We start from the raw sequence: 15,158 nt of genomic DNA on the forward strand, positions 1-15,158 counted from the left end.
CCAAAAAAAAAAAAAAAAAAAAAAAAAAAAAAAAAAAAAATTGCGATTATCGATTCTGGAATAAAAGATCGATCCAAAAAATCGTGACATTAAAAATCGCGATACTTAGGTGAATCGATTTTTTCCCCCACCCCTAATATATAGCATGATGATAATGCTCTATATCTCCCTATTTGCTCTGAATACACCAGACACAGACTTAACATGATAGAAATATTATCAGCAAACTTAATGACTAGACTAATTATTCTGATCTGAATGGCATATATCAAGAAACATTGACTCCTCTCTTTGGTGTATAGTGGGAGGTGCATTTTTGAGTAGGCTATTAAAATATCATGTCAAGTTCACATTTCTTTATTGCCAGATTAAACAATTCTTATTTGGTTGGTTCAACACAACATGTGTGTGCATGCGCGCTTCTTCTTCTTCTCTAGCCTACAAGCATGTAACTTCCTTGATTGTTATTGTTGATAATTCTATTTAAATAGGCTACATTTTCATTTCCCAAAACATTCTTAAACAAGAAAGGAACATAGTGCACTGCAAAATATTTTTAATTACATTTGTAAAAAAAAAAAAAAAAAAAAAAAAAAAAAAAAATCTTCTCTGAAATTATTAGGGAGGTCCGGACCTCCCTGTCCTCATAGCTAGATACGGGCCTGCTTTTGACTCACCTGTTTTACAGCCGGCTCATAAATCCTCAGGCAGGTCAACCACATGCTGCCTCTGTTTTACAACTTCATCCTCTGAACAGAAGAGTTGCAGCAGCAGCGATCAGATGGTCACTCAGTGCTGTGTGAGTGGGCGATCATCACCTTCCACTCAGTCCAGCCTAACGCAGACAGAGGGGACGAGACAAAGCTCTGACTGGAACAATGGATCCCAAACTCAGGTAGGTGAATAACTCTGTGGCTGCTGCTCATCCATCCATCTTCAACCGCTTATCTGTGATCGGGTAGCGGAGGTAGCAGTTCCAGCAGGGGACCCCAAACTTCCCACATTAGCCAGCTCTGACTGGGGGGTCCCGAGGCGTTCCTAGGCCAGCATGGAGATATCATCTCTCCACCTCTCCCGCAGTCTGCCCCGTGGTCTCCTCCCAGCTGGACGTGCCTGGAACACCTCCCCGGGCATCCTTACCAGATGACCCATCCTTCATGACCATAGAGGTTATGAACCAAGGTCGACGGGTAGATTGCTTTGCTTTACACCATTCATCTTTCAAATAAATTGAGCCGCCCGTCAGGTTTTATAAAACCCGTTCTCCTCCCGGGACGTCAAATTCCGCCGCTTCGTCACGACCCCTTGGCGTCACTTTTTAATGCACTGGGTACACTTTTATGTCGTTTTTTTAAGCCAAGGCCGTTGGTTGCAGTTAATTTGAAAATGACCAGTTAATGACAGAAAATGATACACAAATAAAACAACTTGGCTTATTGTGACACAACAAAATCAACTTGGTTAAGGTTAGCCGAGAGAAATGATTTGGGTTAATATTATTATTGTTATTAAATTTGATTTGGCTTAAATAACAAAAATGTCAAAGATGGAAATGTAGTCTCATGAACATGCTGGGTATCGAATCAGACGCTTACATCATCCATCCACCACCCTGACCCCTACACCCTGACACCCTGACCCCTACACCTTTACTGGCCAGTCACCGTTTTATTTCGTGGTCACTCCCAAAGTGGCCAAGAGCAGACCACAACATCACATAACACTAACATAACATACACACATCATCACAGAGCACTATCACATAATGGTGAAAACACGGATTGACGCGATATCACGTCAATGGCGGGGAACGTGTTAAGGCCTAGTCCAAACGTATACGCGGGTATTTAAAAAAAATCCTCCATTTCCAAAAATAAATCATGTCCACACCAACAGTGTTTTAGAAAACTTCTCTGAATGCAAAAATGATTAATAAACAGCGTTCACATTGAACAGCAGTTTCCTCTCAAATGCCCCCGTGAATGTTTATGTATTGGATTTCTGTCTTTGATTTTCACTCAGGTTCAAACCAATCACAAGCCAACCGGGGCTTGTAAACAAATGTCACATGACTCACCAGCAGCTTGCTGATTGGACAATCTCGTCACTTTCTCTGACTTGATGGACTCGTCTGTCTCTTCTTCTGTGGTGTTCATGCCACTTCAGAACACATGAAGGAAGAGCCGACTATGAGCATCAGTCCAGACTTCATTTGTTCTGTTAGGCCTTCCCTCTCCTCCTTCTACCCATAATCCCTTGTGTTATGACCCGGGGTGGTTTCCTGCACTAGTCGTGCATTCCTTTATAACTGGGGACTGGTAATCTTACGACTTCAAAGGTCATGAGCTTGGCGGTGACGTCATCAGAGCTGGTATTTCCCATTCCAAACTCGTAGGAGCCTCAGCAGCCCCAACCTAAAAAATCCAAGATGGCTGCGCCGCGCAACAACAGTAGTAGTAATCGTAGTAATATTGTTTAGCACTTCTGTTTTGTTTGTGTCTCACTAAATCAGCTGTACACACAGCACTGCCTAACTTCTATCTGTGTGGACATGAGGCTGCAGTGTTTGTATGCGCAAAATGCCGCAAAATGCCATGTTGTCAATTGTTATTGCTAACAATGGCTAGCCTGGCTACCGACTGGATCTGACCAATGAACAGTGAACTTCCCAGCTCAAGTTTTCTGCAAATGGAACGCTAACAAAACGGATGTGATGTCATTTAGCCTCCACATCCCAGTTATTTTGCGATAAAGGAACGCATGATAGGACTCAGTTTAAGACTGACACTCTGACACTTATTTGGTGCCACCAGAGGTCAAGGGTCAATGTTCACCTGGACAAACCAACTGAACCAAAGGAAGGAAGTGAACCGAGCAGAACATAATACGGCTGCATTCCGATCGGGTAAGTAGTTCCCAGCGAAGTGGACTTCACAGTGTATTTAGCAACCTTATTTAACACGGCCTTGTACCTTGTGCACTCCACTTCGCTGGGAAGGACTTGCCGATCGGAACGTAGCCGTGGACTTCTCTGTGAAGCATGTGATCTGGCTCTTCAGTCCAAATGGAGCGAGAAGGGCCGGTCCCTTCAGCTAAACCACAAACCAACACAACGCTGAACCAACCGCTGGAGATGCAACAACAAGGCAAACAAGGGACGAGGAAGGAGCTAATTGTTTTCTTTAGAGCCAGGAGGGAGGAGCCCAGACCCAAAGTCAAGATCAAGTTATTCTTTAGGAATTAGAGAGAAGGTACAGAGAGAGGGAGCCTGAGGGATGTCTTTACAGTCATATCCAATGAGAGAGAGAGAGGGGCTGGGACGTCTTTACAGTCATATCCAATGAGAGAGAGAGAGAGAGGGGCTGGGACGTCTTTACAGTCATATCCAATGAGAGAGAGAGGGGCTGGGACGGAACATTTCTGGAGGACAGGTGAGTTGTTGAGGAGGAGGAAAGGGACAGAGAGTGATCAGTGTGTCTGTGGAGACCTCAGTGTTATCTGTCTTTGAATCCTCTGACACTTTCAAACACCACAAAACAAGAAGAAGTCAGAAGAGCGACCGGAGGAAAGCTGTTTCTGAGGACGAGCATCTTTCGCTGTGAAACCAGATCAGTGAAGGAATGGATCTTGTTGACAGTCCTGCCACCCACCGCCGGTGAGCCTCTTCAGTTCCAAATCCGTGACACACAGCAAACTGCACTGTTTGACCTGACGCTTCTGCTGCTTCTAGCTCGCTGACAACATCCATTTGTAAGATCAGATCCAATTAAGAGGAGTGGCAGATAAGAATAAAAATAGAAATTTAGGGAATAGGAATAAAAATAAAAATTTAGGAAATAGAGAAGTCTATATCACAATGCGGTCTTTAAAAAAAAGGTGGAAATTCATTGAATCCCAATGAGAAATTGGATCATTACTGCAGCAAAGAAAAGAGGCGTAGGTTGGAGCACAAATGGTAAAACAAAAAGAGAAGGATTTGAATGAAAATGAGAAACTAGGAAATAAATAATAATAATAAATAATAATAATAAATAATAACGAGAATAAACAAGGCAAGTTTATTTCTATAGCACATTTCATACACAGAGGCAATTCAAAGTGCTTTACATAAAATGGATAAAAAGAAAAGCTGAGTGTTACAAGGTCACAGTGCAAAATGATTTACAATTATCATTTACATACATGTTGTAAGCAAAGGTTATCAGTCATTTACATACCAGGACCAGTCATTCCTGGTCATTCCTGGTCCAGTCATTTACAGCATTTACATACCAGCTCAGTGGCCTTGTGGTCTGAGTGTCTTCCCTGAGACTGGGAGATCGTGAGTTCGATCCCCGGCCGAGTCATACCAAAGACTATAAAAATGGGACCCATTTGCCTCCCTGCTTGGCACTCAGCATCAAAGGGTTGGAATTGGGGGGTTAAATCACCATGTGATTTAATTTTTGACGCGGGGGGGGGGGGGGTGGTTAGGCACTGGGGAAGGGTCTCCAGGTTAGGGTTAGGCACGGGGGGGTGGTTAGGCACTGGGGAAGGGTCTCCAGGTTAGGGTTAGGCACGCGGGGGTGGTTAGGCACTGGGGAAGGGTCTCCAGGTTAGGGGTAGGCACGCGGGGGTGGTTAGGCACTGGGGAAGGGTCTCCAGGTTAGGGTTAGGCATGCGGGGGTGGTTAGGCACTGGGGAAGGGTCTCCAGGTTAGGGTTAGACACGGGGGGGGGGTGTTGGCTTTAGGCACTGGGGAAGGGTCTCCAGGTTAGGGTTAGACACGGGGGGGGTGTTGGCTTTAGGCACTGGGGAAGGGTCTCCAGGTTAGCGTTAGACACGGGGGGGGGGGTTGGCTTTAGGCACTGGGGAAGGGTCTCCAGGTTAGCGTTAGACACGGGGGGGGGGTTGGCTTTAGGCACTGGTAACCACTTGCATGGTTGGGGAAAGGAAGGGGAAGAGTGCTTGTTTAACGGTGTGTCCGTATGCGTATCATACATACGCACAGGTGTGTGACAAAGCCCTGATATATTACACCGTTTGGAGGTTCGATTCCTACTGGAGCCACAAACTGAGGTGTATGTATGGAGCCTGAGTTTGAGCGTCTGACTCTAGCTGGCTGACTGTGTTTACAATTTAAAAACTGCGACAGTTCACACAACTTTAACACGACATGCATATATTATACATCAAACTCTTGAGCTAATTCTGCTCTCACTCAGAATGTCAAAATATAAGCGATGTGATGTATAGTTTGTGAGATATTAATGTTTGTTTGGCACAACTCATACTAGTTAACTGCTGCGGGGTTACGCATTTCTGGGTGGCAAGTGACGTCACGCTGATTCGTCCTATAGATGTAGATCTTTTTTTCCCGTTTCTTTCCCTTCTCTGTGTGTCCTTTTATTTTAAATTGCAAACTGATTTCACTTTCTGTACATTGCGTCTTCGTGTAGCAAATGTATAATGTAAATGTATGCTGTATAAATAAAGTTTGATTGTATAAATAAAGTTTGATTGTATAAATAAAGTTTGATTGTATAAATAAAGTTTGATTGATTGAAAGTCTTTTTGTTGGACTGTGAACAGGAAGGCTAAGGGGATGTTTGGCCTGAAAGTGAAGAAGAAGAAGAAGAAAGTCAACACAGGCCTGGTGCTGGCAAACAGAGGAGCCGTGGGTAAGGCCTGGAAAGCAAACACACACACACAAACACACACACACACACACACACACACACACCTACACACACACACACACACACACACACACGCGCACACACACACACACCTCACACACACACACACACACACACACACACACACACACACGCGCACACACACACACACACCACACACACCACACACACACACACACACCTACACACACAATGTAACAGCGATGCTTGATGCCCTGCGCTCCAGCTGTGTGACTGGTTTGGACGAGCCCTTGTCAAACAGTCACAGTTTGTGTGTGTGTGTGTGCGCGTGTGTTTGTGTGTGTGTGTGTGTGCGTGTGTGTGTGTGTGTGTGTGTGTGTTTGTGTGTGTGTGTGTGTGTGTTTGTGTGTGTGTGTGTGTGTGTGTGTGTGCGTGCGTGTGCGTGTGTGTGTGCAGACAGTGATGCGGAGCTCGAGTCCACTTCTCTGCTGGAAGAAGGAAGCGCTGAAGATCAACCAGGAAGTTCTGCTGTCAGAACCAGAATAACACCACCGAAGAAGAGGTAGGAGGGAAGAGCTAGGCTACAGAGTGAACTAAACTGGTCCAGGATCATCTATAGAGATACAGAATGTCTTGTTGGATAGATTGATAACTTGCAGGTATTTTCCAGGAGGCAGATTACCCAGTTTGACAATAACAATCAAACATTCAGACTGTTGATAAATGTATTAATTGCTTCTTATAATGTGATATTTTGCAATACTGTACTGTACAGTATCAGTATGCTGTACCATACGATATGGTAGGATATATGTGACAGGGACTGGACTGGTGTTTTGGGTAGGCCAAAGTCATTTTTCAAAACTCCAGGATGCGGTGGTCCATCTTCTTCATTCCTGAAACTGTGACATTTGGGGGATACATGCTGTTGATAACGAAGGCGGAAGGGTGCACCGCACGGAGGGGTGCACCACACGGAGGGGTGCACCGCACAGAGGGGTGCACCGCACGGCGCACTAGGCATGCTCAGAACGGCACCAGAAATGAACGCGTGAAGCGCACTCATTTCTAGGATAATATTTTTAAGTGAAAAGATGATAAATGAATGCTTTTGTGTAAACAGTTTGGTGGTTGATCACCAAGTGGAGGTCATAGTTCACCCTTCATTCTAGGCCGATATAAATATTTATGATGGAAAATTAGAGTAGACAGGATAGTAAATATTAAAAAATTGATAAGTTAGTTATCTTAACTAAATGAAGGATATTTTAGGAAACTAAAAGCATACTTTACTGATTTGTTGGTGGTTGTTTGTTAGCATTATGATGATGGCTAGAGTCTATGACTAAAGTCCATCCTCTTAAGACCAAAACATCACTGAGTATGAATCAATGCTGGCATTATGTTACTCCATATTTCTGTTATGTTATTATGTTATATGGCATTATGTTACTCCATATTTCATTATGTTATGTTATTATGTTATATGGCATTATGTTACTCCATATTTCATTATGTTATGTTATGTTATATGGCATTATGTTACTCCATATTTCATTATGTTATGTTATTATGTTATATGGCATTATGTTACTCCATATTTCATTATGTTATGTTATTATGTTATATGGCATTATGTTACTCCATATTTCATTATGTTATGTTATTATGTTATATGGCATTATGTTACTCCATATTTCATTATGTTATGTTATTATGTTATATGGCATTATGTTACTCCATATTTCATTATGTTATGTTATTATGTTATATGGCATTATGTTACTCCATATTTCATTATGTTATGTTATTATGTTATATGGCATTATGTTACTCCATATTTCAGGGCCAAACTAAAAACGCGGATCCAGGAGAGCGAGAGGAAAGCGCAGAGCTTCCAGGTAAACAACATGCTATCTGATGTTACATGTTTGAAAGCAGCTGACATACCATCAACAACCTGATTAACCCCCCATGTTGTGCTGTGGCAGAGTAAAAGTCTTACTTATTACCCCTAAATGTTGAAAGATACATTTTAAACCAATCTTTTGCAGTGGGCTGAATCTCAGAACTCTCACAACCATCTTTAAAGGAGGACTTACCCCCTAGATATGTATTAGAACAGTGATTTGAAAATACCTATGGAAAAAACCAAGAAATGACATATGCTCTTGTCTATACTGGACTCTTTGGCTGTGTTCAAGTCCAGATTTTTTTTCGGAAATCGACGCCATTACAGTTCGCCTACTGCCTCAAAAATAATTTATTTGAGAGGGGCAATATCTTTATAAATATCAACAACTAGCCAACGCTGGTGGCATGTATGGAAAGAGTGTTGCTCAAAATTGTTGATAGTTATATCAATTTGGTAATTCAGTGGCGAACTAGAAATTTAATTATTTTTCTGCATGTATCTCTATGGCAGGTGTCAAAACTACGTTACGAGAGCAAAGTGACATGGGCTCCTTACAGCAGCACACCGCACAATAGGACAAACCCCCCGCTCTGGGGTAACACAATGCGAGATTTCTCCACGTAATTCCCTCGTACAACTAGCGATAAACCGCGCAATGAAATCCGTTTTTAATTTGCGTTTTGGGGCTTTTCGTGATTCTTGTTGAAAGTTACAGCATGACAGCAGCATTTTTCCTCTCAGGGCGCAGGAGAGGCAGCGCAGAGCTCTTCTCCTCCCCCGCTCTTCTCCTCTTCAAAGCCCCCGCCTCTCACTGCCCGCGCGTCCCCGCTGCCTGAGCACACAGCGAGTCAACCCCCCCCCCCCAGTCCCCAGTCGCTCTGCTCTGCTGACTTTTCCTGAAAAGTTGGCGTTGCTTGTACACAGTGACGTTATTATAGTAGCCGATGTGTTTAGACCAGCTTTGTCACGTTGTCACGTCGTAGTATAGCGTTATATTTTACATGTGCGCTGCGATAAGATTTGTTTGCGGAAGGATGAAAGTGAGGCTCTCACTTTGATGCTGGGCTCTCGGAGCTGATTGCTGCAAACACACAATAAACCCCTCCCTCCCTCCGGGCAGTCAGTGCAGCAGCTCTGTGTGTCGTCCTTGAGAGGACGACAGCAGCAAAACACACACGAGTCAACGTGGAGGGCGCGCGCCCCCGGAGCTTGGCGCTAGTGCATGAGGTTACAGTACGACTCGCTGGGCTGGAGACAGCTGCTTCCAACTCGGACTGATAGTATATACATCATCATTCGAGCTTATCCAGGTAAGATAGTGACACATTCAGCGGGAAACTAACTATAATTAAGACATGTGCCAACTTTGAGGACGTTTGGTTCAGTATTTTAAGAGCAAACTTCAATAGGAATATAGGCTTGGAGTTCTGAGGAGCCGAAAGGGTACAGGGGAAGTAGGGGAGTAATTATCTTGAAATCCCATAGTCTTTGGGGGCACTGTGACGTCAGTGTGCCCCTAATCTCCCATTCATTTGAGAAAAAAAAAAAAAGCAGTGTTCGACCCTTAGAGGGCGCTTATGCCAGTTATGCTGCTGAAAAATGATACAAATGGTAAAATGGCAACAGTTTGGTGTCAAATGTGGAAATTCTGACCAGAATTCTTCACACATCACCCCCAAAGTCATATAAATTGGTTAAAAGCTGAAAAAAAGTGTTTTGGAGGTAAGTTCTCCTTTAAAGACCCTAAAGTCATGTGTTAACATGCATATCAAATACTCTACTAATTTGAATAATAATTGGTGTCTGATGGTTTTTCCCACAAAAAAAGTGAATTGTCTTGTTAAAATCCTTAAAATGACTTCCCCGCCTCATTCAAAATTCCAAATCAACCCATCAGGGTTATCTAGAACATAACTAGCCAATCACAGCATACAAACAACGGCTTTAACTGCTGAATACTGGGCAGGGATTGGCTCCAGTATTCGTGATGTCTCAAATCATGCTTGTTGAAAATGGCGTCTTCAGTGAGCTCAGAGAAACTTTCCACTTTCAGCAGATGATTGTGAAAACAGACCTCTGGTGTCAAACTCTCGCTCGCACAGACATCATTCTGCTCAGTGAAGCCCAAGACATCCAACTGAAGGAACAAGAAGGAAGAAAAACTGATTTCTGCTTTGAGGGGATCTTTCAAGTGTTTCCCAGCTAAATTCAGGTCAACTGGGGTCTGTCTGTCTGTCTGTCTGTCTGTCTGTCTGTCTGTCTGTCTGTCAGATTGCTATTAACATCACCGAGGCCAAGCAGCTGGTGGGAGAGAACATCGACCCCAGTGTCGTGATCGAGATCGGAGATGAGAAGAAACAGACGACGGTCAAAGAAGGAACCAACGCCCCCTTCTACAACGAGGTAGGAACCAACGCCCCCTTCTACAACGAGGTAGGAAGAGAGACAGTGATGCACGCATTGACAGTAGGTGGAAATATGTAAACAACAAAAAGTTGTTTCTGATTGTACTAAATCAGTAGAATTATATTACTGAATACAAAATGATGTAATGATTGATGGCTAGTCACCGACAGGTCTTGATCTGTCATTTGCACACCTCAAACGGTTCATTAATAAGTTAATAACTAGTGTATTGTGTGTGTGTGTATATATATTATATATATATATATATATATATATATATATATATATATATATATATATATATATATATATATATATACATACATACACACACACACACACACACACACACACACACACACACACACACACACACACACACACACACACACATATATACACATACATACATACATACATACATACATACATACATACATACATACTGTATATAACTATTTAAATGCACATATTTATTTTATAGCACTTTTTAAAACAAAGTTACAAAGTAGTCCACAACCAATAAAAAAAAAAAAGGAACAATGACAAAGATCAGTAAATCAGAAAGAACAGGTTCTTTCTTCTCGTCTTCATCTGGATGTGTGTGCAGTGCAGCATTTTGTGATAAACCTGTTCTTCATGAATAAATCTATAACTCTCCTCTCTCTCTGCTTTCCGTCAGTACTTTGTGTTTGACTTCTTCGCCCATCAAGAGGTGTTCTTCGACAAAGTCATCACACTGTCGGTGAGTAGAAACATCAAACCACAAAGCCATCATCTTGAGTCAGGAGGTATTCTTGGCAGTCAAAGTCTGTGAGTCGCATAGACTATTTACTTTAGATTGTAGGTATGTGTATATTGGAATATGAAAGTAAACCGGAGATGCTCTCTCTCTCTCTCTCTCTCTCTCTCTCTCTCTCTCTCTCTCTGTCTCTCTCTCTCTCTCTCTCTCTCTCTCTCTCTCTCTTTCTCTCTCTCTCCCCAGGTGATGCACTCTAAGATGTTGTCTAAGAGTTTCTGTATTGGCTCCTTTAAGTTGGATGTAGGGACAGTCTACAAACAGCCAGGTAACTGACACAGTTAGAGTTTAGAGTTGTAAATTGGTTTTGGGGTAGTAGGGCTCAGATATGGGGTGACTCTCTTGTGTGTCGATTGCTATTTTGTAAACTGTCCTTCTGTCTGTTTAGTGAATTGACATGTTCGTTATTCGTGATATAATGTATTGCTGTCTGTGCTTTGTGAATTCATGTTTTATTCTGTTTGTATTTGGTAATTTAATTTAAAAAAAGCCAGGTAACTGACACACTGATGAACACCGACCACACCCACCGCTGCCTTTATTGACCTATAGGGAAGGTGAACAGACCACGGTTTTCTACTGATTCCACTGAGACCACTGGACCAGTTGGGGGTTCAGTAGTCTCACTTGCCAGACTCCGTTTCGCACTGTACCCGCACAGGAGAGAGTCTGGCTGGTGTTACTCTCACTCTGGGCTAGCGGGGAAAAAAGGCTCTGTTAATAGAGAGGCAAAGTGACCGCCTACTTCCTGCTTCAGCACTGTACCAGAGATTTTCATCTGCCATTTATTTTCCCATAGACATTTTGTAAAATGCTTATAAAAAGAGTTTTACTGGTTCAAACCAAACGTTCAGCTAACGCTATAATCAGGAGAGACCATAGAACATTTCACTCGGACCAAAACTTTAAAAAACAACATCGAAAAAATATTTTCTTCAAACCCGCATTTCTTTTAACGTTTTGGCCCAAGTGAAATGTTATGCGATCTCTCCTGTTTCTAAATATATCTGTAACATTTGGTTTGAACCAGTAAAACTCTTTTTGTAAGCATTTTACGAAATGTTGATGGGAAAATAAATGCCGGATGAAAATCTCTGGTACAGTGCTGAAGCAGGAAGTGACGTTCCACTTTGGCTCTCTATAGCAGAGTTTCTCAAATGTTGATCAGCCAAGGACCCCTTACAAGATAGAAAATATACCGGGGACCCCCTCATTCTGATTTGTGATTTTGGGCTAAGCTTAATTGTTTCCACGGTAACGTGCTTGACTTTTAATTTGATAGGTTTGTTATTAGAATGTAATCCATGAACCATTTTAGATTTAAAGCATAAACTATTTTCGTTGAGCTATGAAGATTTTGCAAAAAAAAAAATATATATATTTTTTTTTATTACATTACATTTACATTACGTCATTTAGCAGACGCTTTTATTTTGTCCAAATCGACTTACAATATCACAATTTGTCAACAGTACAGAAAACCACTATGCAACACAATCAATGACAGCTAAGATATTTTGATAGACTATCACCATGTAGGAAGTAGTTTGAGAAGGAATAAGTAACATGTAGCATTTTTTTTTTTTTTTACCTGAACACCTTTCGCGGACCCCCTGGCAAAGTGCCACGTACCCCTGCGGGTCCGCAGACCCCCATTTGTCAAACTTTGAGGACCTTTTTCTCAAAAACATAGTTTGGAAACATAAAGGGATGTATCTCACTCAATCTTTGGAGTACAATGATCATTTTGACATCACCAGAAAGCTCACATTCCCCTCTTTCCAACAGTCTATACAACTCTAAACGTGTTACGGGGTCATTGTGATTGATTTTGTCAGAGCAGGTTACAAATGGTCGGCACCAGTGGTAGAGCTTAGTCCAGCAGCCTGCTTCTGTCAAGTGAGACTTGCTCAAGGGAACGGCAATGATCATTCTTGAAGGAGTAATTCTTGGATGGCACGGTGGGTCAGTGGTTAGCACTGTTGCCTCACAGCAAGAAGGTCCCGGGTTCGAACCCCGGTCCGTCCCAGGTCCTTTCTGTGTTTCTTTTCCGAGTTTGCATGTTGGTTTTCTCCGGGTGCTCCGGTTTCCTCTCACCATCAAAGACATGTATGTTAGGGTTAATACTCCTGTCAGTGCCCCTGACCAAGGCACTGGCGAAAGAACTGGAGTTGGTCCCCCGGCGCTGCACTGCGGCTGCCCACTGCTCCTAGTTCTAGGAAGGTTCCTAGTCGAGGATGGGTCAAATGCAGAGGATGAATTTCCCCATGGGGATAAATAAAAGATAACTTAAGTTAACTATAGGATAAATAAAATAAATAAATAATAAATTAACTATAAAGGATAACAAAGAGTGTTACTCGTTCACTTCCCTACCCAAAGGTTACTAAGGTCTACACGCACTGTGTACAGACATGTCTGTATCACGTGTAGCCTACATAGTTATGTAGGTCTACACCCTTTTTCTGTCAGTCTTTGCGACCATGTCCTTGTGTGTGTAAGGCTGAGGGTGCTCAGAGCATAAAGAATTTCATTGTATTTGTGCATTGTATTATACATATGACAAATAAACTACTTGAACTTGAACTATCTCCTCTCTCTCTCTCTCTCTCTCTCTCTCTCTCTCTCTCTCTCTCTCTCTCTCTCTCTCTCTCTCTCTCTCTCTCTCTCTCTCTCTCTAAGGTCATGAGTTCACCAATAAGTGGGCAACGCTCACCAACCCCGGTGACCTCAGCACCGGGGTTAAAGGTTATGTGAAGTGTGACATCAGCGTGTCGGGGAAGGGAGAGGCTGTGCAGCCGGGACAGAAAGCCAGCGACGCAGAGGAGCAGATAGACAAGTATACGACCTATCTTTTTTCTAAATGCCATGAGAGAGAGGTTGTGAGTTGGAATTGAACCTACAACATCTGTTTACTTTGCCTTAACCCATTGAGCAATCAAGGCATCCCAATACGTGTGATTGTTGATGACACTCGTATGAAGCTCAACTGTTAGTGTGTAAATATTAAACAGAAGAATTGTTATGAAAAGGCAAACCGTCCAACTTCTAAGTGGAACTATCCAATGAGTCTTTCCCTTTCTCCAGTAAGGAACAGCCTTTGATCTCCATGAAAGCCACCTGATTGGATGGTGTAGTTAAAACAATCAAGAATGAGAGGACCAATTCGATTCCAACGTGTTCAGGCTCTAACCATCTCCTCCTGGCTTTTGATGCTTTTGTAGAGCTGCAACAGCAAAGGTTTGATGAAGCGGTAAGAGCTGCTTAAGTGCCTGTATTCCCAGCGTCTCCAGCAGCAGGTCTGGGACAAAGACTCAGCCTCTGTTTGGAGATCACAGGCTACATTACAAACCATCTGCCAAGCACTCCATTGATAACACTCATCTAGCCAGCCGCTTGCACGAGTTCTGCTGCTGCTTCGACAGACCACACAGCCCTGACCTCTGAAGAAAGACTACACACCTGTCACCTTGACCTCTGTGGTCATGAAGTTCTTCGAGCACCTTGTTCTGTCCTAACTAAAATCCATCTTGACTCCTTGACACCCTGCAGTTTGCCTACAGAGCCAACAGGTCTGTAGATGATGCGATAAACATGGTCCTCCACTTCATTCTTGAGCACCTGGACACCACAGGAATCTATGCCAGGGTCCCATTTGTGGACTTGACCTCAGCCTCTGACACAACCTTGTTGCAGGAGAAGCTCTCTCAGCTGGGCATTCTCGACTCAGATGGTCCACAGACTTCCTAATGAACAGGAAGCAGCAGGTAAGCCCTTGTTCACACAGGACGCCTAACATAAGCAGAACAGAAGCTTGAGGCAGGCTCACGCTGAGCCGTTCACACAAGAAGCCTTCTCTTTTCCTCTCAGCGACTACTTGGCGCCTTGAACCCGCCCACAAACTCCCATTGACTTCATGCCTGGCTTGACAGATCAATGCTCGGCTTCAGCACGCGTCACGCTTGGACTAGGCGTGAATCCTGAATGATCACTTGAGCGAGGCGTGAGCGTGGCTTCAGTGTGCAGGTGGTGTGAACGGCCTCGCCTGTTAACAAGCCAAGCCTATGTGAAACTTGTGGGATCAGCGTAGGTTGAGCGTAGGATGAGCGCTGCTTCGGCGTCCTGTGTGAACGGGGGCTAAGGCTGGGGAAGCATGTGACTGACTTCCAGACCATCAGCACCGGAGCTGATGTACCAGTGATGTCATTGATCAACTCGACTCTTAATAACGATAAACTAAAACTAAATGAATGCCTGCGAAATTGTTTACAGTTTTCGTATGTGTGAGATCATGTGAAAAATAAATCAGCATTGATTTTAGGGTGAAGTGTCCCTTTAATTCACAAGGTTATCCACCTTCACCCAATTTATTCTTTTTATCCCTTGAACCACTCGCACA

General features: G+C 43.1%; 1 protein-coding gene across 1 annotated transcript in view; it reads left to right on the forward strand.

Moving 5' to 3' along the window:
• The first annotated feature begins 3,518 nt into the window (after positions 1-3,518).
• The window catches only part of fer1l6 (fer-1 like family member 6), a 113,214-nt gene continuing 101,574 nt past the window's right edge, over positions 3,519-15,158 (forward strand). Inside the window, exons 1-8 of the mRNA XM_083638767.1 lie at positions 3,519-3,655; positions 5,572-5,660; positions 6,096-6,201; positions 7,486-7,540; positions 9,826-9,957; positions 10,643-10,705; positions 10,946-11,027; positions 13,442-13,598. Of these exons, the coding sequence (XP_083494893.1) occupies positions 3,621-3,655; positions 5,572-5,660; positions 6,096-6,201; positions 7,486-7,540; positions 9,826-9,957; positions 10,643-10,705; positions 10,946-11,027; positions 13,442-13,598 (719 nt within the window). The 5' untranslated portion in view covers positions 3,519-3,620. The remainder of the gene's footprint in view (positions 3,656-5,571; positions 5,661-6,095; positions 6,202-7,485; positions 7,541-9,825; positions 9,958-10,642; positions 10,706-10,945; positions 11,028-13,441; positions 13,599-15,158) is intronic.

Source organism: Poromitra crassiceps (genome assembly GCF_964638095.1).
Source record: "Poromitra crassiceps genome assembly, chromosome: 6".
Lineage (NCBI taxonomy): Eukaryota > Metazoa > Chordata > Actinopteri > Beryciformes > Melamphaidae > Poromitra > Poromitra crassiceps.